The 23,141-nt window shown below is 39.1% G+C and overlaps 2 protein-coding genes across 2 annotated transcripts in view; one reads left to right on the forward strand and one right to left on the reverse strand.

The window, feature by feature from the left end:
* Positions 1 to 1,380: 1,380 nt before the first annotated feature.
* On the reverse strand, positions 1,381 to 17,724 carry txlng (taxilin gamma). The gene is made up of 11 exons (XM_077519329.1): positions 17,591 to 17,724; positions 15,020 to 15,121; positions 13,932 to 14,079; positions 12,378 to 12,469; positions 9,960 to 10,130; positions 7,778 to 7,972; positions 5,687 to 5,806; positions 4,367 to 4,441; positions 4,111 to 4,203; positions 2,290 to 2,385; positions 1,381 to 2,130 (listed from the first exon to the last, which is right to left on the reverse strand). Exons 2-11 carry the CDS (start codon positions 15,110 to 15,112, stop codon positions 1,804 to 1,806), a joined length of 1,410 nt encoding a protein of 469 aa, XP_077375455.1. The 5' UTR covers positions 15,113 to 15,121; positions 17,591 to 17,724; the 3' UTR covers positions 1,381 to 1,803.
* A 2,333-nt stretch (positions 17,725 to 20,057) lies between these two features.
* Positions 20,058 to 23,141, forward strand: part of ccdc102a (coiled-coil domain containing 102A) — an 18,270-nt gene continuing 15,186 nt past the window's right edge. Inside the window, exons 1-2 of the mRNA XM_077519330.1 lie at positions 20,058 to 20,231; positions 21,723 to 22,170. Coding sequence (XP_077375456.1) covers positions 21,820 to 22,170 — 351 coding nt within the window. The 5' untranslated portion in view covers positions 20,058 to 20,231; positions 21,723 to 21,819. The remainder of the gene's footprint in view (positions 20,232 to 21,722; positions 22,171 to 23,141) is intronic.

A 23,141-nucleotide genomic window follows, 5' to 3' on the forward strand; every position in this document is an offset into this window, starting at 1 on the left:
ATTCACCCAACCCCCTTCTGCTGCAATTACAGCTCTCTTGGATACATCTGTATCAGTTTTACACATCTAGAAACTGAAATTTTACCCAGTCTTCCTTGCAAAACAACTCCATGAGTAAGGTTACATGGAGAGCGTTGCTGAACAGCCGTTTTTCAGCAATTTCCACAGGTTCTCAATTGGATTCAGATCTGGACTTTGACTTAGCCATTCGAAAACCTGGATATGTTTAGTTCGGAACCAATCCATTGTTGACGTTTTATGTTTAGCATTATTGTCTTGTTGCAAGGTTGAACCTTTGTCCCAGTCTCAGGTCTTTCGCAGACTCCAACAGGTTTTCCTGTTGCCTCATATTTGGCTCCATCCATCTTCCCATCATCTCCAAATAACATACCAGAAGAAAAGCAGCCCCAGACCATGATAGTGCAATCATGTTTAACAGTGGGTGTTGGTGTTTTTAGGTTGATGTGCAGTGATACTTACACACCAAATGTTTCACATTTCAGTTCAACTTAGTTCAACATCTAACCAGAGCACTTGCTTCCCCATGGTTGTCTTTGAGAAATGGTTGTCTTCTTGCCATTCTTCCAGAGAGGCTCAATTTGTGCAGTGTCCTATGGACAGATTCCCTCACGTTAACTGTGCATCTCTACAGTTCATCCAGAGTGATCACGGTCCTCTTGGCTGATCAATCTCCTCGATTGGGTTGAACGTTTGGAGGAAGGTCTTGGTAGAGTTGCAATGGTCTGACGCTTTCTCCATTTCACTATAGGATTAATCAAACTGCAAGATATTAAAAGCTTGTGAAATCTCTCTTTGAACCATAACCCTGCTTTAAACTTCAGCACTTTATCCTGTACCTGTCTGGTGGGAAGCTGGGTCTTCATGATGCCGTTTGTACCCCAATATTCTTATAACAGATCAGTTGCATTTATTTACACTAACTATATTACATACACAGGTGGACTATCATCAGTCATCGAGGTCGATAGTTGATCGTTCAGAAATCCAGAGGGAACTTCTGGAGTGAATTGGCCGCACTTAGAGGGAAAATCATTTTCACACACTCTACTTGCTAGTTGTTTGTTTGTGTGTGTGTGTGTGTGTGTGTGTGTGTGTGTGTGTGTGTGTGTGTGTGTGTGTGTGTGTGTGTGTGTGTGTGTGTGTGTGTGTGTGTGTGTGTGTGTGTGTGTGTGTGTGTGAGAGAGAGAGAGAGAGTGAGAGTGAGAGAGAGAGAGAGAAGGTTTAAACTACTGTATACATTTCATGAATGTGTCCGACGGTTTGGTTCTTCACAAAAAAAGTACAAGGAGGCTAAAACTTTGACAAGACTGTCAATTAGCTGAAATGGATAATTCCTGCATTTGAACAACCACAACAAACTAATGGAACACAAATTCAATTTATTATGATCTAAAAGAAATTTGGTCACACTATGATTAAGGTATGAAAAATCATATCACATTTGCAGGTCAACTACCCACCTCCGAATCCATTTAAAATGATCAAAGACACTTGTCTGTATGTATTCAGCATGAAAAGAGACAAAAATGTTGTAAATATTACCTATGACAATACCGGTACTTATGGTAGAAAATAGAGTGCAAAGAACTCATAAACCCCAATTATGAAAACCACTGCAAACAGGGATAATAGAGATTCAGAAATGAATTAAATCAGACAATCAAATTATCCTTCTTCCATTATTGCACAAATAGATATTGTTTCATTGTTCATGTAGAAAACTGGAGATCTAAGTGTAGAATTTAGAAAACAGGGCGCACATACACACGGGTAAAGACCGGCTCAGTCCTGCAGCGTGGCTTTGGTTTCTAGGGGCTGGCTTGACAACTCTGAAGCAGTGTTGCTTTCAACAGCCTGTGTGGACTCCATCTCAGGTGGTCTGGGAGCTTTGTTGAATCCCTTTGTCTCCAGCCTCTCGTCCTGGGCCAGTTTATCATCCTCTCCTCCATCTTCTTCCTCTGCTAACTCTGGTGGCTCGTTTCCCTGCTCCTGCAGGAGGCTAACCTGGCTGTTGAGGTCATTCCGCTCCTTCTGCAGAGCTCGACACAGCCTCTCCAGAAGCTCCAACTTGCCCTGCAGAGCCTTGAAGTGACCATCTCGCAGAGTTTTCTAGAACAGAATAAAAATATTAATATAAAGGAGAAAGGAGGAAAAAAAAAAAAAGTGTCATTAAAAAAAAGTGAAAAAAGCAATATATTATATTATATTATATGTGAGCGTGTGTGAGTGCATGCGCATATAATAATAATAATTCAGAATAAAAAATACCTCCTCTGCCATCTGCAGCAAAGTCTGGTTGTTGCTCTCCCATTTAGTCCTCCACTGTGTTGTTTCTTTCTCCAGCTTCTTAATTTTCTTTGTCATCTGAAAAGTGAAAAGTGTTAGGCCGCTGCATTACGCGCTAGTAGGCCAAACCAGACTGGAAAGCCATCCACTGAAAACTATTACTGAGTTACCCCTTGAGATGAATTTCATTTTAGAGGGTGGGCCAACATACATCGCCGCCTAAACGCATATGCATTTTTTTCATTATAGTTTTTTTTGTTTGTTTGTTTTTTGCTGGGATTGATGTGTGTGCAATTTTTATGCATTTTCACGCATATTTAGTCCTTCATCTGTGGTCTCCTCCCAATAGGGGTGTGCAAAAAAATGAATTAAAAAAAACAAACAAAATAAATGGATTCTTATAAGATTTGTGATTCTCATTTACTGCGACTCAGAATCCATACAAAATGTCCCCAAATTGGTGATATTTAAATTATTTCTACTGTCTTGCTCTTGTTTGTGTGCCGTTATTGGGAGCGCTGTTTATGTTGTACACGATTTGACCACTTAGGGGCAGTGTGGTTCCGCACATTCCAGAGCCATATATAGAGAGAGTTTGTTGTTACCCTCGGCGACAGGGTGGGGCTGCACTCAAGCGTGTAGCACATGAGCACTTTCTTTCACAAACTAGGTGTACAGTTTTTTTTATATTTTCCCCTTGTTTGATTTTTTTTAACCTTTGATGTATTTGACAAGCGGATAATATAAGGAATACACTATGGGGAGAGATTTGTCTCAAAAATATATATTTGTGCATCTAAAAACACATGAAAATCAAGAAAAGTTTGCGGATCTAAAAACGTGAAAATCCCTAATATGTTTGTGGATCTGAAAAACGCGTGAAAATAGCGAAAATATTTGTGGATCTCAAAAACACGTGAAAATTAGGAATTTATTTGTGTGAATATTTTTGAGACAAATCTCTTCCCATACTACAATGCGTGGCTATTACTGGTATATGGCATACTTTTACTGTACATGGATTTGGATTTTCAACGTTGTGAATGCTGGAAATGTATCAGTGTGTTCATACATAACACATATGTTCAAATAAGAGATCTGATCACATGCATTTGCTTTATCTTCTGTCTTTGGCTCCTGACATAAGCAATAAGAAAGCCATTTTTTTTCATTGTACCAATGAATATATATAACAAGTTCCTCTGTAATTTATTTGTCATGATTAATATACGGTCCTAAATTTAAATGTGAGTTCAGTGTAACTGACAACCAAATGCTGTATTTTATTTTTAATTTTTATCAATGGCTTTCAATTGTGCATGTACATATTCCAACCCCAAGCTCTCAGTTTTTTTTTAGTTACCCCCCCCCCCCCCCCCCCCCCCAGTAGACAGTAGTATATAATAAATAAATAAAATAGATTTTTGGACATTTGATATAGATTCGGAATCATAAGAATCCCAATTCTTATGAGAATCGATTTTTTTGCACACCCCTACTGTATATTATGTATTTATATGGCTTGACGGTAGCTGGCTGAGTCACGCTCATTTAAAACACGTAAAGTTACTTTCTTTTCTTTCTTTTTTTTGCATTCTGGCCGTTATATTGGCGATGCTGATGTTGCAATAATGATTCAAATGTTTCATCACTGCAAAACCAGTGGCCGACAACTCAGGAAAAGTAGTTGCGCAACCCCACACAATGTGCGAGGGTTCAGTCAAATTCAGCCAGATCGCTAGGTGACAAAAAAACAAGAGGACAACAAAAATAGCTCAATTTATGACTGTTTGGAATCCTTACCTTCTCCATCTCTTGTCGGAAAGTGGTGAAGACGTCGTTACTTTTAGCCAGAGTACTCTGAAACTCCTCAAACTTGTCCATGTAGAGGGAAAGCTAAGGCACATGAGATGAGTTTAAGAATCTTAGGATTGGCAAGTTATATATAGTTTTACTTGTACATACACTCATGAATTTGTAATTTTTCACACTTGTTAACCTATAAGTGGGAAGAAATGTTAACCTAATATAAATAAGGTTACATTTTGTAGTCATTGACCTGCTGCTTGAGATGAACTTCTTGCTCCTTCATCATGTCAACCTTGTGTCTAGATTCTGTGGCATCTTTCAGCAACTGAAATCACAAAAGTTCAAATGCTCATTGACAATTTACACAAACAATTACAGCCTGTTTTGTTTGATTTAGGTTGAATTGTGCAACATGATACAAAATATTTTAATTCAAAGTTGATAAACACACACGCCCAAACACCCAGACACGCACACACAGGGAAAAAGAGAGAGGAAAGAAGGAGAGAGAAAAAAAAAAAATCTGAGCGGGTCGCAAACTGGGTAAGTGCCGCGGCCTTGCCACGGATAGTTGAGCTTAACTGGCCTTAAACTTTTTTCCCCCCATTCACTTCGATCCAAATATCAATATCGATATTGATACCAAGTCAGTATCGATATTGGATCGATACTGGCAGTATATTATCGCTGTCGTTTGGTCAAACACAGTGGGTAACATCATGCTGAAAGGCCCCGGCACACACACAAAAAAAAGAATAATAATAAAAATTAATTGGGCCCCCACCGGCGATATTTACGCCATTGGTCAAACAGTTAACAGGCATGTCACAGCAGGCACAGGCAGACTTGCTGTTCTCCCTCTTCTGCTCCTGTGTTTCGATCGTGTGCCTCACATGACTTAGCATCTCATCTTTGTAGTAAATTGCCTGAACACATACAGTATTGTAAGGTTTGTGTTCTTCCTACCGGTAAGAATAAATAAGGTTATTACACCAGACATTTTAGACATTTTGAGTTGATCTATTTTTTATTTATTTTTATTATTTTTTTAATCAATGGGCAAAAATTTATAAAAAAAAAAAAAATCTATTTATCTTGTTTTGTTTTTTGACCCAAAAAACAATTCGATCTGTGACTCAAATTCGCGATCCAATCTTACTTTTGTGATCCTTTGCTGTCACCGTCAGTACTTAATCCCCCCTGTCCTGTTTGTGAGGGCTCTAATCCCCTAAATGGCGGTAAAATATGCAGAAGCAGTGGCGAAGAACTTGTGTCTAGACAGTAGACACTACTTGCGAAGAAGAACAGTCGGCAAGTTTCCACCATCACTCACATATTGAATATAGTGACATATCTTTGAAATTTGTCAGTATATCAAAAATCGTAGATATTGTGTATCGTGATATAGTTATCGTGGGCCACATATCGTCACAGTATCGAATCGTGAGTTACCCGTTTCCTCCCACCTCTACTACAAACATTTAGCATTTTACATCAACAGAACCATATTTAAAATTTCTTGTTTTTTCTCACAACACCTTAAATATTGAAAGCACCAAAATGTACTCACAAAGTTTCTTTCTCGTTGCTGTTTCTCCTCTACCTCCTTCATCATTTCAGTGATTCTCTGCAACTTAGCGTCCATCAGCTGTTGCTGGAGCTCTTTGTGCTTGAATACTCGGTCTATGTGCTACAAGAGGGACACACACATTTTACAGGTCAGAATACGGGAATACTGTGATCAAGGCTTTTCACAATCAAAGTGGTGGTTAAAAATTATTGTTGTTCCGATACCGATACTGGTATCGGCAGAGGCCCAGATACTGCATTAAAAACAGTGGTATCGGTATCGGTGAGTACTTACAAGTAACATGCCGATACCATTATTTCCGACACCAATTTAGGGCTTTGGATGCAGCATCTTGTGTCTTGCTCATGCACGACATTATTGATATGTCACATGCTCACTGCATGCCGATCGAAAAATGAGGCATATTGGCAAACGTACTAGGTTTGATGAGGCTGGTCTAACAATATATGTGACAAAAGGCAAACCGGTCATCATGTGCCAAAATATCAAAATTGAGATATTGATATATTCAAATTCTGCACTTAATTATCTTTAAAATGATATATAATACATTGACATACCGCAGAAACGGACAAAGTTGCAGGAATTTTCATGTTGGAACTAGAAATGCCTAGTTTTGAGAAAAAGTGGTATAAAATTTTGGTACTTGCATCTTTCAAACGTCCATAGTAACCAGTACCTTAGGAACAAGATATGGACCTGAAACATTCAGGAACTGTCAAAATATCAATGGAAAGTCAATTCCAATAGCAGGCAATGCCATCGTCCAAGATTTGAACCCTTTAAATGTTTTGGAAGAGATTAAATCAGCCAACCTTTGAAGATCACATTCACCTTACAGCTTATCTTTCGAGGCATCAGCCAAAGTTTGGTTATTTTATTTTTTCTCCTTGTGGTATTTTCTTGCATAAATTAGGTCATATTACCACAGTGGAAAATTCGATTTAATAAAAGACCATTTTGCCAGAGTGGGTCACATATAGAGATAGGTGTCCCTGGGCAACTCCACCAACTGCTTACTATAAACTGAGCAGCGTGGCACCAATGGTGTGTATACAATGGTGTGTAAAGTATTCAGAGGACTTCACTCTTTACACATGTTATTTTACAGCGTTATTTTAGAATGGATAAATGCTGAGTTTGACTATGCATTATGAGACGTAAAACTTTCGAGTGTTGAGAGTCAGCAGCCTGTTGCAGTAGCTCCAATTCAATTATTTGTATTGTCCTTTTTTGTTTAACCCCTACCCTGGACTAAGAATGGAAACCAAACTACAGTACTAAAATGGCCCCTGGGTTTAATTTTTAAAAACTGGAGTCTCGATATGCTCCACCCTAAATGGTTCTGTTAACAGTGGATTTACTTGTGCACGTTATTTTGCTTCATCTACTTCTGTGATCTCGTTTTTAACGAGTAATACATACATACATACATACATCTATCTAAGATGCATTTTCACATTGGAGGTGAGCCATCTTGCCCCACTGCAGCATTATTCACGAGAGGCACCTGTGATCCATCCTGTGTCATACGCAATACATAGTGTTTGATATAAAAGCATCCATTGGCGTATAACCCTACAGGTTTTATAGTTATTTTGACATGTGGGTTCCTCCCTCTACCGTTCGAGCCCCACCTACCAGGCTTTGAAGCCATGCTGTCACCACATCATCAGCTTGGGAGCCCAGGCCACTACATCTGTGACTCGGTTTTACTAACATACAGTCACAAAGTGCAAACTGGCATCCTTAAGGGCATGACCATTCGATTTATATTCAATGCCACTATTACACAAATGTTAAAGTTTGGTTATTCTTGGTTTGATTGGTCATGATCCATACATACAAGTATTTTACTCAAGTAATAGTCTACAAGTCTATTTTCTTTTAGGATACTTCCATTAGTCAAGTATTGTCTTTCAGTCATTATACAAGACAATTTAGATTTTGGGGGGGCTATACATTACACATTTTACAATACAGCTTTCAATTACTCAAATGCAATATTTGAGTGCAATCATTTTATGCAATTTCATTTAACAGCAGTGTAGCACAGTCACGGTCTCTTACCTCCTCTCTGAGTTCATACTGCTCAATGAGCTTTTTGAGCTTCTCAGCAAGCTCCATGTTCTCCTGTCTCAGCTTCGTGTTGTGTGAGCTATGTTGTTCCATCTGGACCTCAATATCACTTAAAGTAATCTGGAAGTGAAGCATGGCTTCCTTGCGTTGCTCCTCATACTCCCTGGAACGCTGGGCATTCTCCTCCTATTAGAAGACAAAGCGAACATAAAGAAGAGGAGGGGAGAGGCCTGTGCTAAATTTCATTTCAGCACAACTTGTCGTGCAATATTTAATGTAATGGAATAATTAGGGCTGGGCGATAATATAATGTCAAGATGTATCGCAATAAACATGATCAATAGCAACAGTCAAGGACGCATCTGTTGAGGAAGGACGCATCTGTACTTGCTCCTGCACTCGCTCGTGATTTCTAACTACTTGTTGATTTTTGCATTGGGATTTTTAACTACATTGTTGCAGAATGCCTCGCGGAAAAAGAGCTGACGAGATTGAGGAGATAAAATCTTGTCGTCCACTTCTTCAGGAAGTACAGCAATTTAGGAGAGACAAGAAAAAGATCGACGCATGGTTGCCTTGGAATATGGAGTGGATGATTTGGAACAGAATCTTCGTATCAACGGTGATTGTACAGGTACAGTATCAAGATCAAGCCGCGCCGCGGCCCTCCGGTGAGAGCTGGCTGGCACAAGCGCAGAAGATTTTGACCAATTTTCAGGGAAACAATCTGTGGAACAGCAGGTGACACTTCAACTCAGAGATTTGGGATTAACTGTACACTGACACTCTGTGAATTAGATTTAATATGACATAAATCATCCTTGAAAACGTTCTATTTCCTAAGATCCAGGAGCCCATTAAAAGAGATACAATGCTGCCATCTGCTGGCCATAGTTATTAGTGTTTTTCATTTTTTCCACCCCCATTCACAAACCAGAGCTGCACAAGACGTTGCATTGCCCAAAGTGATCCTGACGTCACGTGACTGTTATTCTGAACACGCACCCCTGTGGCAGGAAATTCATGGCACAGCATTAATGAACTACAACAGCGAATAGGGAAAAAAATAGCGTTTATCCGCCAACTTTCCGCCCAAGAGCAATGACAGTTACTTTGATGAAAAGGTCATGATTTACATGCGCGAGGTGGACGTTTGATTGGCGATGAAGTTTCAGGAGGGCGTTTTAACAACTCGGCGACGCCGCTATGTGGAAACACCTCCTCTATTGCCAGTGAGTGCTTTCAAATCTGATCATACAGAGGCTTTATAAGTTTGCAAAATCCGGATTTATTTCCCCTTTATACGTGGTCAAAATCTCGTCAAAGTTAGCAGTTTCATGCAAGCGTTGCAGTGTTATTTATGTACGTTAGCAACTTAGATGCTGCTAACTCGGCTGCCGTACCGTAAAAAGTCTTCTTTATGGTGTTGGTCAGTTATTAAATTCAACTGTGTAATATCTATTAAATCGGAGCAGCACAAATGAACAAAACAGATTATTACCCCAACATTTTGTTTGTGGTAATAGCATCGGCTGATTTAGCCACCATGTACAAAGTGTAACATTGGCAAGGATTGGTTCCTCTTCTGTTAGCCTGGAGCACGCTTGGTCCTTTTATTTTTTGCCTCTTTTTGATGTTTGCCGTTTACTCAAAGTGGCAGACGTGTTTTGTATGCTGCCAAAACGGGATTTTGGGACGCGTGACGTCAACGACTGGATCTCTATGGAGAAAAAAATAACAGTTGATGTTATTGGCGGTACTCGGTCAGCATGTCCTTAACATCAATTAACGTTTTTGGTGGGAAAAGAATTAATAATTTTAATTTTTACATATATTATCTTTCAATATACTAAATAAGCATTCCACATGCATTCAAATATTAGCTAATAATTAATATTATTAAATTGATTAGTTTATTCGACTTTTTCATCGTTGTGTTGACCTCTTATTATTGACTAAATACAATATTTTAAAGTAAAATTACCTAAATTCAGCCTTTCCTCCTCCAGGTCCTTAATTTGAATAGCAAAAAAAGAAATAAAAAAAAAATAAAATAAAAAAATAATAATTACAGTTAGTGCTGATTTGAAATACTTATATTGTGATACAATTTTCCGGCATACCACCCAGCCCTACGAATAATACATGTTTGGCATTGCTGTCTGTTGTAAACCTTTAAAGTCTTGTTGTGTCTTTGGAGCTCCCTACAGAGGCTCTCCAATTTGCTGCGGGCCAGGATAGCTTTGCTGTGCTCCCCCTGGAGGTGGATCTTCTCTTTTATGATTTGAGACTGCTTTTTCTGCAGGGCTTTCAGGCGCTTCTGCATGCAACGGCTCTCCTCCAACTAAATGCACAATAAAAGAAAGCATCCAATTATTATGCCAGTTACCTCAGCATTCCATGTTGGTACAATAACAAGTTACCTCATCTCCGCACAAATTATAGGGCCAGGAGTGGTTTTATTTTTTAAAGCTACTAGCAAGCTATTGTTGTACTACAACAAACCTTCCATCCTCCTTTTACTATACAGTGTGTGATTCTCTATATGCTCCTTGTTCTCCTGAGGTTGTAGAATAAATCGTACTATAATAATACTAGGCTGAACGATTAATTGCATTTTGAAGTTTAATCGATTCATAAATCCTGATTTTTTTTTTATTGTAAAGACTGAATCTTAATAAATTAGGCCGTATGTTTCATGAATGAACCAAAACACAGACAAAAAGACGTTACTCCACAATTAATCGAGGAGACACCACCAAGTTAATGCGGCTGGTGTTTATCGGTTATTGAAATAAAAAGATGTACATCACAAGCAGGCATCAACTTACCTTTCCTACCCATTAGAGTGCTGCTGTAGTCAGATCGGAAGCTTTATTTTTTTTATACTTTTATGTTTTATTCAGTCATACATCGCTGAGTGATTAAGATCGGGAGCAGGGAGAAGTGGTAAAGATACCGATTTGGTTGCATTATTGTTGTAATCTGCACTTTAGTTTGTACTTATGTTTATACCACAACTGTGTGGCAGAATTATGTTGTCGGGAAGGATTTAAGTTTATAACTGTAATTGTTTTAGATAAACTGTATTTTTAGATTAATTAATGCTTCATTAGCCTATACCTTATAGATTGGATATTGTTTGTTAATAAATATTGTTGGAAAAAAAGATTGGAAATAGATTGGATAGATTGGACCTTGGAAAAAAAAAAACTACAAATTTAATCACAATCGCAATTTTGATCAGGGGAGGGGGGGTCATGATTAGATTATTTTCCATAATCATCCAGCCCTGTATAATAATAAAAATGAAAACAAAAAAATAATGCATTATATTTCCCTTTCCAGTATCCATAAACCAGTGGTATCTGTGTACTAGAACCAGATGTCTAATGTGTCGTCAACTTCTGTATTCTCCACTGTCAACATGCATACGGCAAATGTGCAGTATGTATGTTTTTAACCAATTGTGTGTTTTAATAATTTTATTCCATTACTTGGCACTCCATTCTTTCACTGCTGAGGAACAAAGAGTCACATTATAACAAGAATGGAGCTGTTCATTAGTGGACTTAAAAAAATAAATAAAAAAAAAAAAAAGTCCACTAAGGTTGAACCTGAGTTGAATTTAGTGGTTATCAATTGGAGGATCCAGTGTGATGGATGGATGGATGGATGGATGGATGGATGGATGGATGGATTTGAAAAGAATGGTGCAAGCTCTGATATTCAGTTGTTAAAACTAGAGACCAGATGCCATTGAAATTCTCACATCACAGGACAAGTGTCACTGTACTAAAGTCACTGCAGTTCCAAAAGTAAATAAAGAATAAGGTGTGGTGATTGTTGACATAATTCCCCCATGGAACCAATGATTGTTGACCGTTTCAGGGGGTTGGTTTTAGAGTGACGTACTTCCACAAACTTAAATGTAAGGCGATAGGACCCCATACCCCAACCACCACCCCCAACCCCTTCTATTCGGCGCCACAAAAAAACACTTCAATTAAGAATAATTACCCAGCTTTGCACAGGGCTTTCTGTTAAATAATATTAAATTTCCCCAAAGCAGATGTGTAGCCAGGAAAACAGGTGAGTCAGAGCAAATTTTGTCATCATCCCACATCTCATAATGTCAAAGGACCCTCCTATACTCTTTGTTCCTTATCTTCTGCACACATATTACACAAACACCAACAAAATTAGCCTATGCTAAATAACTAACAATCGCGATTAGCATTAGCCCTGAATAAACTTGAATCACTTACTTTGTGTACTTTCCCTGAAAATCACTTCATTGTCCAACATAATGGAGAATCCAATTTGATCGGCAGTATCGTATTACAATTTACTCAGCAACTAACAAACCTAAAGTTCTTTTGAGAGTTCTTTTGAGTTCTTTTGTGCACCCAAAGGACCAGCTTTGTTGCACACAATAGCCATAACCAAATTCAAATTCTGTTCAGTTTGTAGTCTTTGGACCCTTTTCATTTTTTTTTTTTTTAAACACATAATGACTTTTAGATTTAGACTCATGATTTAACAGATAATTTGACCGTTTTAAAATTTCGATGGAAAATAGCAATCTTACCAGGTCTGCATATTTTTTGCACAGAGCAGCCAATTTTTCTTCAGGCGTGGCTAAGGTATTCAAGGCCTGCATCAGTAAAATAACCTCCTTCCCTGAAATGGAAATAAAAACACAATGAGCTAAGGTAGCTCACAAAAACGTGCACAGTTCTCTCAGCACCCCAAATCCCCGTAACAACCCCCCCAAGTATGAGGAGTTAAAGTTGAGTTTTCTTGGTCCACTGTGACTTTTTCTTTTTTTTTTTTTTAAAGCAATTTTAGTGATCAGATGTGATAAGACTGTGGGTGCATCTATTGGCAGCTTGAAGCTCATCAGTAAAAATTCATAAATAAACCACGTCACATTAAAAGCTGCAGGGTTCCACGCATGGGAAAAAAGTAGCTGCTTATAGTCCGGAAAGTATGGTAAACACTATGTTTTACTGTCCAACCATGACTGAGAAGAAATAAAATTAGAACTTCACAAGGATGAGCAATAAAAGATGCACAGTAACACAAAAACTGCATGAATAGATAATCAATATAAAAACTAGGGGTGCAACAGTTTCAGATTTTGGTGTATGATTATAGTCTGAGAAAAAAAAGGCAGTTTAACAGTTATTATAGACATAAAAAAAATAAGAAACGTTGCTGCCTTTTAAAACAAATACAGCAGACTAGACAGACAGCTCATATGCTCTTAAAATAGGGCATGGGCACTATATAACAACCTTATAACTTATAACAAGCCTCTTTCTTTCATCTTAAAAAAATATAAAAATAATAATAATAATTTTCTTTCATCTTTGAATTTATTTCCATTTCAATCATACTTACAGGTGAAATGTTCGTCCACAGCCTTTAAAATGGCGATTTGTGCAGTTTACCGCTATACATGTAGGCATTTTACAGCCAAATGACGAGATACATTTACTGGGAGTACCAAGAGGGCGTCCGTGGATTCATAAGTGTCAGCCTATGGCCTATCCAGCGCGCGGCTGTGGATGAGAGGGGCTCGCAGAAGCTCCCGGCCACGGTTCGGAGCCCCGGGGGCGGCCGGTGGTTGGTCGGTGGCGACGGAACGGTGGCGCAGCGAGCGGTGTGCCACTAGTTCCCGGCGGCAGCGACTCGGTTCTCGATAGGCCCAATCGTCGCTGCCTTCTCAGTTCGGCCTCTCCTTTCCCCACGTATGCTCAACCTGGTCCAGGTTACCTCGGAACCAACCCGTCGGGTACGCAACTCTCCTTGCACGTTCAAAGCTGAGCTTTGTGTTATTGTGTTGTGCGCCCGCTAAATGGACCGTGTGGAAACAGAACAGCTGATGAGCTCTTGCGGGAATAACCGGTGTTGTTGAACGGCTGTGGGTAGATAATCCTGACGTTTAAAAACCACGGTTAATCGTAAAACCGGTTCATTGTTGCACCCCTAATATACCTTAAAGAATTTCTTCATCACAGAAAACAAAGGTATAGCAGACTAACTTGATGAAACAGAAGACAAAAGGGTAATATAACGTACAGTATAATAAATAAAATCTAGTCTGGAAATGGTTACATTGGGAGAGTCGAGTTCCTACCAAATCCATCATCTTCAGCAGTTTTAGACTCTCCTCCAAGATCAAGCTCTGCCTCCCTCAAGTCACATGGGCTGTCCTCTCTGCCAGGAATCTCACCTCTCTCTTCTTCATTACAGCACAATTCAAAACCAAACTCTGCAACCTCCTCCTGACAAGGGAAATATGCAAACAAGGAAGTCAAAAGTGTTTGCCACTTGCTGTTGGCTGAAGATGACATCACGAGTGCTCGGGAAACAGGTAATAACCAATTATGGCTCAGTTTGCTGACCAAACCTGAAAACAGGTGAGCCGTGATTGGTCATTACCTATTTCCTCAGCACAGGTGAGGTCATCTTCAGTCGATAGCAAGTGGAAATGTGTTTTTAAAGGCATTAATTGTACATGAAAAATGGCATCATCAAATAAATTTTGGACAAAATATCTGACTGCTGAAAATATAAAGATATGCAGGGCTAACGAGCTGTCATTTCTATGAAATCGTTTAATTGCGATGCAAAGCATTTCAGCAAAGTTTGACCGTCAGCTAATTTTCTGCCACTGACTGAATGACAGCCATGACACCTTTGTTACAATCGTTGCCAGAGTGTATGTTTGTAGTAAAATATTTGAACATTGATCTACTAACCTCGTAAAAAATTATTGCTGCAAATCCGCAAATACTTTGAGGCAGGGCTCTACACTAACTTTTAGTTGGTCACACAGCACAGAATTTGGTCGCACCATTTTTTGTGGAGATACAGCATGACCTTAGGCATATGCAACTTGATATATTTGAAAAAAACAAACAAACAAAAAAAAAAAAACAGTTCTCACATTTTGGCCAAGGTTAGCGAATGCCTTTTTTGTTGCCATTGTGGCCATTTGAGAATTGATTAGAGACAGGACTATACACTGTACGAGTTTCAATGGTTTCAATGGAGGAAAGTGGTTATTTTGCTGTCCAGCCTCCCGGAGGGGGTGTTCCTTTAGGGCTGTGACATCACTTGTAAGAGGTCAGCAGTTGTGGTAAGGCATGCCGGCTTTACCCTTGGCAACTGTTCCAGTTTCCCCTTTAGAAAATTATGCTGAAATTATGCATTTGTCGGTACCTCAAAATGGCTGTCTTGTTCAGTTGGTGAATCATTTCCCCCAACAATTCTTCTGGTCGCCACATCAATCTGACAAACTCCTGCTGTCTCCATTAGGTCAACCTAGATAAACAAAGGGAACAAGGCTTGTAAGCGATAAATACTACCCAAAAGGACGACATTAAAGAAACAACTAAACAGCACAGGCAGAAAACCCATTTGCCAATACAAAATCGCGGTTCACCTTTCGCGACCGAACTGTAGGGCTGGGCGATATAAATGATATATTCAATGTGAGGTATAATTATTGGCGAAGGTAGAGATTTTTAATCTATCGTCACCACAGTAGTGCATGTTGATGACATCAACCCCTAGCGTATGTTGATGACGTTGATTACATCATCGTAACTGTCCCGACTTTGTGCACGTCTTGCCCTCAGCGTAACAATGGCATCAAGCACAAAATCCACAGAGCCGTAGGAATTGGTTTAAAAAAACAACAACAAAAAAACAGTGCTTACGTCAATTATTTGGACATGGTCCGGATTTGAAGACGGAAAGCGAGCAGAAACATGTAATTTGCAAGATGTGCCGTGCGACTGTGCCTGCTGGCAAAGGTAATACGAGTAATTTGTTTTATTATCTCAGAAGAAAACATGTTACCGGATATGAGGACCCCTCATGAGGAGTGTCAACTCATGCGGTCATCAACCAGTCAGTCCTCAAATATGAGAGAGAAGACAAGTGTTTGCCTTCCTACCAAACAGCAGACCTAAATTGTGAAAGCTTTTGAAAGCATTTCCTGTTAGCTAAAAAAAAATTTGTGCGGACATGAGATCACTTTATAAACTCAGTGGAGCCACAAGCGATTTCAACCAAGAATCAACAGTTTGCTCACCTCTGAACAGTCAGTGAGCCATTTATGTTTCTCATACGCCCTGGCTTGAAAGTGACGGACGAAATTCTTCGTTCACGGAACTGACAATTGATTTTTCATTGTGTATGCGCGAAACAAACAACTTCTCCGCTCTCCGTGAGGAAAACAGGACAAAATATACAGGAATTTAAGACCAAAACAGTAGAACTACGGTATTGTATTTTAGAGGACACTGACAGAAATATTTCCAAATGATTTTATTTTGAAGAGGTCGGGCATGTACCGCATTAATAGCTCACTATGACCGCTTGCCACTGCTCGAAACAACTTTGCCGATTCACGTATGTCTCCCGATAATGCCCCCGCCCGCGCAGAGCCCATATTGTGGACTTTTGATGACGTAGAGGTTGGATATATGCGACCTGGCCGTTTGCAAAAATTCGGATATGTATTCGATCTAGGACCACAAATGAAAGTGAACCAGGTCGGATATGAAAAAAAATCTGAATTGAGCCATTCAAACTGACCAAAAAAAATAAAAAATAATAATAATAGTCAGATACAGGTCGCATTTGGGCAAAAAAAAAATAAATCAGATCTTGGTCGCATTTGCCTACAGTGTAAACGTAGCCATATTCATGGTCTCGGTTTTTGTGACATAATCGTCTACCAACCCACCAAAACAAAAATCAGTATATACATTTTTTTGACTGGTCCTACTTAGAAGGAAGAAAAACAGCAAGAAAACCAACAAAATAGCGAGGTAAACCTGCGATACCTAAAGATACGGTCACAACTCACAAGTAAAAATATGTTATGGTCACAGACGAAAATCTGCAAAACAGTGAGGTAGGCTGGGTGATATGGCCCAAAATATAAACTGCATCCCTCTACAGTAACGGTATAGAATTAAGAGTGTGTGTATTTATTTATTTATTTATTTATAATTTGCTTGCTGATTTGCATAGTCCTTTATAGAAGATAATTTGATTTAAAAAAATGCCCGAACTTTGGTCGGAACTGGGAAAACCAACTCGGATATACCCGACTTCCGACCATCCTCAAATGCAGCATATAACCACTTCTTAACGAGCTAGTTCACATTGGAGCAGAATTCGTACTCAAAGTTCTCGCGCGGTTCACGGCAAAACAGCCCTTACATGAGAATTGCCGGTCACGGCAAACCATCGACTTCGTAGAATTTTTTATTTTTTTTAAGCTAAAAATGTTTCTGAATGTTACAAGAACTAGATTTTTTAAATTTACTTACGCTTTTAAAATCATATAGGGACTATAGTGTGACGGTGTTAGCACACTAAGAATGTCAATGTAAGTCTTGTTAGCTAGGCGAAGACCAACCAATCCTATCTATATTATTCAAATCCACTTCTATAAATACAGTTCGGTCGCACTCTGACCTGACATTGATATTTTATTTGACGGCACCTCACTGGTTAATTAACAGATGTGTTTTTAAATCGGCATTCAACCTCATCTTATCGTGGGTTAGCTTTTGTTAGCGGTGTCAATCCTATGCTAACAGCTAACGACCAGAAGTGAACTTCTAAATATCACGTGCAACGGTCACTTCTACCGCAACTAATTCTGACTCAAAGTGGCAGGCAAAACGGTGTTAGCTGTGAGATCGTCCAAATATAAATGAGAAACAAAACAAAACAAAACAAAAACGTTTATCAAATATCTGGGGTATTTACCTGTTTCAATGTGGTGCCGGTGGTGTAACTGTTACCGCTAGTGCTGGGGGAAAAAAGGGAAACAAGTACGACGTCCGTTTATAGCTTTTTCACAATAATGGTAAACACGATCGTCTGGTTTGTTTTGCTCGTCAACGGTTGCATATACATTATGTCACTTGATCACTTGATCGGAGGAGATTTTTTGTGTGTGTTTAAATACCTATTTAAATCCTATTTTTCAAAAGAGCCAATCAATTAAATGTGTGTAAAGTGTGTCTTATAACCACGATATATGACAAATATATTAGTTTCTAATCAATCACAACACAATATAATTATTACATGCTGTTTTTTGTTTGCTGCATTTACTGTTAAATCAAATTGCTAGGACCGCAGGTTTGTGTCTTGCAAATACATCTTCCAGCGTCTTCATTTTCCCTTTTTCAGTGCCATCAGAACAGATTTGCAAAAGCCAGAAATAAAGAAAAAAAATACTGAGGGTGAAGTAAATGTATCCCTTTGTCCCTTTGTTGTTTCTTTTCACAAATATAGGCCTACTCCCATTATAACGATCCATCCATCTATCCATTCATTCATTTTCTGTACCGCTTGCTCCTCACAAGGGTTGTGGGGGTGCTGGAGCCTATCCCAGCTGGCTATGGGAAGGAGGCGGGGTACACCCTGAACTGGTTGCCAGCCAATCGTAGGGCACACAGAGACGAACAACCATCCACACTCACACGCATACCGAGGGACAATTCGGAGCGCCCAATTAACCTGCCATGCATGTCTTCGTTATTATGTAGCTATCCTGCATATAGTGTCCACATTGGAACGTACGGGCATGTTTTGAAACCAACCATCCACACTCACAAGCACACCTTGGGACAATTCGGAGTGCCCAATTAACCAACCCTGCATGTCTTTGGAATGTGGGAGGAAACCGGAGTACCCAGAGAAGACCCACGAGGGCACGGGGATATATTCTGAATGTCATATGCCAACATTTATTAAATGCTTTACGTTAATGCATGTAGTTATGTTTATTGCTCAAATACAACCTGAACTACCTGTCACGTAACAATCCACTGTCAGCTAAAGCATAACGGGGAGCCGGAACGTGGACTTGAGGCTTCCGCCGGGTCCTTGGTGGAGGGAGCATTCTGTCACGTTGTGTGGAGTGTGGATGTGGTGGATGGACCCAAAGGCGGAGAAACCAGGCTGTCATGTCCAGGAGGTTGGATCCCAAAGCGCAGACACAAATAAGGTTTTAACTATTTATTCACATCGAGAGGCATAGAACAAACTTGACTAGACGAGAAACAAAAAGAGTTGCACAGAGGGACAGAAAGCAATAATCCGGCAAAACACACACAATTACAATACAATACAATACAGACAGTGAATCGATCTGATTGGTTGTAGCAAGTAAAGGACTAAAGGACGACATCACATAGGTCCAGACATCACCTAAAGGATTCAAGATTGGCATCACATAGCCTACAACTAGTTGAAACTAGTTGATGGTTATATGATGGTTACATCAGTTCAAAACAGACACTTGACCTCATGATCGTGAACCCAACTTAACAGGTCATGAACTCAAACTTAACCCTAGCGTGACCCCAGACATGACGGGCGGGGTCCATGGATCTTTGGAATGGAATAGAATCCCAATTTACAAGTTCTGTCAGCTTTCTTCGTACAACTATGTAACCAACACAAAACAACCATATTGGCTATGAAAAGGAACACTGGTTTGCTGAAATTCAAAAGCGTGCAGTGCCGCGCACCGTGCAAACTGCTAGTAAAACCAAAAAAAATGTGGTGGACGCATGATGTGGTGACGTCACACGCGAACTATCTATTGATATCTCTTTTTATTTTTTTTCTTACGTAATTCCAGTACATTCTGACTCATTGGTTAAACGTGATTTTAATTTCATCTCAATTAAAAAATAAAGCATAAAGTGGACATTGGACATGGAGTGATAGTAATAAATCTTACATGCAGAAATTTCTGACATGGGTCAATGGCGTGAGGTCAATTAAATCAAATCCTTTGTCAACAACAAATGAGAACCAACAAAACTAACAATCTGGCATTTGAGTTCATTTAACAAAGCAAACGTTCGACATGAATATAGCACTTAAGTAAATAAATATATATTTTTTGCAAGACTTTCATGTAAAAAAATTACAGCGTGTCAAAAATAGTTGTACCTTTCTTGTTGTTGTTTAAAATTTTAAGAGACTCAATCAACAACCAATATCAAACAAAATACTCGAAAAGATGGCATAACTTAAAAAAATTTGCTTTTCAGCATTGTTATTTCTCCCAGTGTAAATGCGTTTCAAGTTAACGTCATTTCTGAACCAACCAATCGTTTCCTCGCTATATTTTAAGAAACGATTACAATTGGCTTAGCAAAGAGTTTTGCCATCTGATTGGCTGAAAGGTTGACTAAACAATTCTAGACCCGCCCATTTCCCTTTGGCTGCGACGACGTTTTCCACCGACTGTGTGTGAGTCTGAGACGAAAAAAAAAAAAAATTCTTCAAGGAAAAACAGCACCGGACGAAGTATTTGGCAACAGTAAGAAGAAATATCCGCAGCTATTTTATCGGATTCAAATACACACCTAAAGAAGAAAGCTTGGTACGTTGCACTATATTATATTACATTTTGTTGTTATCGTTGTTGATAGTTTGCACGATTGCTTCCAGACTCACTGGTGTCAAATGAAAAAAAGTATCATACGAAACCTACCCTTTTCCTGTCGTAGTACATTTGCCCTACAGGTTGTGAAAAGAATGCGTCGAGATTTTGCTCAATCAAGCGAGGAAGGCACCTCCAGGAATGTCTTTATTTGAATGTTGATCATTTGTTGATACGTACGTGGGCGCTTTTGCCATTGCGAAGAGAGTTTTTTTTTCTTTCTTTCTTTGTGTGTGTGTGTGTGTGTGTGTGTGTGTGTTTGGCATTTTAATACACTGTTTAAAACACATGCGTGTCTCAAAGACATTTTTGATCAACATGAAAAGTAAAGAATTTCATAAAATATTACTAAGACTCAAAAGCTACAGCAAGTAAACTCGAATCCCAACATTACACTAGTCAAGCCAGGCTCCATATGTATGTATATATATATGTATATCCATCCATCCATTTTCTTGACCGCTTATAAATGTGTTTCTTGATCAAATAGTATGGTGGGAACGCTATATAGGTGATGTGCTGATATTTTGGTCTGGGTCCGAAGAGGAGTTGATTCAGTTTCAGAGCTATTTAAATAATACAAACACAGATCTTAATCTATGCCTGGAGTTTTCTATGACAAATATAACATTTCTCGATTTAAAAATCTATAAAAGATGAAGAAAGATCTTCAATAATCTATAGAAAACCTACTGACCACAATACAATATTGTGAGCTGATAGTTACCACCCCCATGGTTGCTATAAAAACAAAACAAAACAAAAAAACATTCCTTTTAGTCAATTTCAGTGACTAAGGAGGATTTGTGATGATGATGCCCATTTTGACCGTCTTCCTGCTAACTTCCAGCCAATCATATAGTGTGATGTCATCAACAGGCGCATACCACGGAGCATGTATACTCTGGTTCTGGCGGGACCATCCCAACATGGGTCATGGGCCACCACCCAAAAAAGGCTTATCGTAGTATAGGACCCTGACTTTTCAATTCACAATACTGTATATATTCATATGTACATAGATTGCTATACTTACCCAATACTGTGTTCACCTCAATGCGGTTCACTTATTGCATGCAGCCTTGCTGTTCCACAGATTTTTTAGTCCCATTTTGCATGCAATTTGTTTTTACAGTAGTATACCTATTTTTTATTGTATGAAGGCTTGAACATTGAGTGTTTAAATTAGAAAAATGTGAGAACATGTAAATGCCTCTTTGTGAAAAGTTTCTAAAAATGTATGGTGAGGGGTTTGCAGAATAAATATTTATATAAAAAATGAGCTGACTACTTTGCGGATTTCACTTATTGAGGGTGTTTTTTTGGAACGTAACCCCATCAATAAACGAGGGAACACTGTTTACAATAGTATGTTGCTGGAGAAGTCAGACAACTAATGTTCCTCCTAAATTGCTGTGTTTTTGTGTTTAGGTTCATGAGTGACTGAAGAGGATGATGACTTCTTGATGTTGCGCTTCACAATCAACAACCCTACCATACCTCTTCCTTTCCCCTTAAAACACTGACCATGAACCATTCTCCACATCTGTCTGAGGGAAGCAAGACGACAGTAAGTGGTCTTTTGTGCAGCCTGGGTATGGAGTCAGACAGGGGCATTCGTTCGCCCGAAAGTGTTGCCCAAACTCCAAGCCCGAATGGAGAAACCCCCAGCTCCAGTCCTCCACTGTTGCTTTCACCTGGGCTAGGAGGCCTGGGAACCATGGGCATCATCGGTGAGGCTGCCGGGGCAGATTGGGAGAGCAGAGAAGAGCTCAGGCTACGAGAGCTAGAGGAAGCACGGGCCAGGGCAGCTCAGATGGAGAAAACCATGCGGTGGTGGTCAGACTGCACTGCAAACTGGAGAGAGAAATGGAGCAAGGTACATTGTTGACGAAATACATTTTTAGACATAAAGGCTCGAAATAACTTTTTATTTTTTTTCCATTGAGGAGAAATTTTGCTGATCAGTGAGTTAATTTGAGAAGTAAATTTGCTAATTTTGAGGTGCAATTTTTTTGCAGGTTAATCCCAGGGATCTGAAGCAATGGTTATATTAAACAATAAAAAAAATAAAATAAAAAAAAGACAATATAACGGGTTATAAAGATGGTTGTTCGTCTTTGTGTGCCCTGTGATTGGCTGGCAACCAGTTGAGGGTGTACCCCCAGTTAAGATAATGGATGGATGTTTCTCGTGACGTCCATGAACATGTAATTAGTGAAGACTTCTCGTTTGACCTTTAACGTCGCCGTAGGCGCTAGGGATGTAATGATATCCAAATATCACGATACGATATTATCACGATATGAAGCTCACGATATGATAATTATCATGATATTGTGGAGAGGTTGGCGATATTTAAAAAAGATCACAATGTCGTAAAAAAATGAGCTCATACTAAAAAAAAAAGCACAATATTGTGCTTTTGTACATAACAGCAATACATATAAACAACCTCCAATCTCTAATAACACTTAATATTTCTCCACATATTGACTCGCTTCACAAGCATATTGCAATCCCCTTCATCTGTCAATTAGTGATTTTAAATATAGAAAGGCTAAAACAACCCTAATGAAAATTAAACTGCACTAAAAAATAGCCACCAGCTAGAACTGCACAAATGGAAATCAACCTGACTTTTTTTCTTTTTTTTTTTTACAGATGTGTGGCTTTTAAGTATCGTGAACATGACGACGACCATATTGTGGCAGTTTTAATATCTCGATATCACGATATTGCCATTATCGTTACATCCCTAGTAGGCACCGGCGTCATATCGATTCAAATTTATGATAATGGTAAAGCCACTCGCTTCCGAGAATGTATTGCATGGCGCTACATATTTTA

This window comes from Festucalex cinctus, chromosome 4, assembly GCF_051991245.1.
Source record: "Festucalex cinctus isolate MCC-2025b chromosome 4, RoL_Fcin_1.0, whole genome shotgun sequence".
In the NCBI taxonomy this organism is placed as follows: Eukaryota; Metazoa; Chordata; class Actinopteri; order Syngnathiformes; family Syngnathidae; genus Festucalex; species Festucalex cinctus.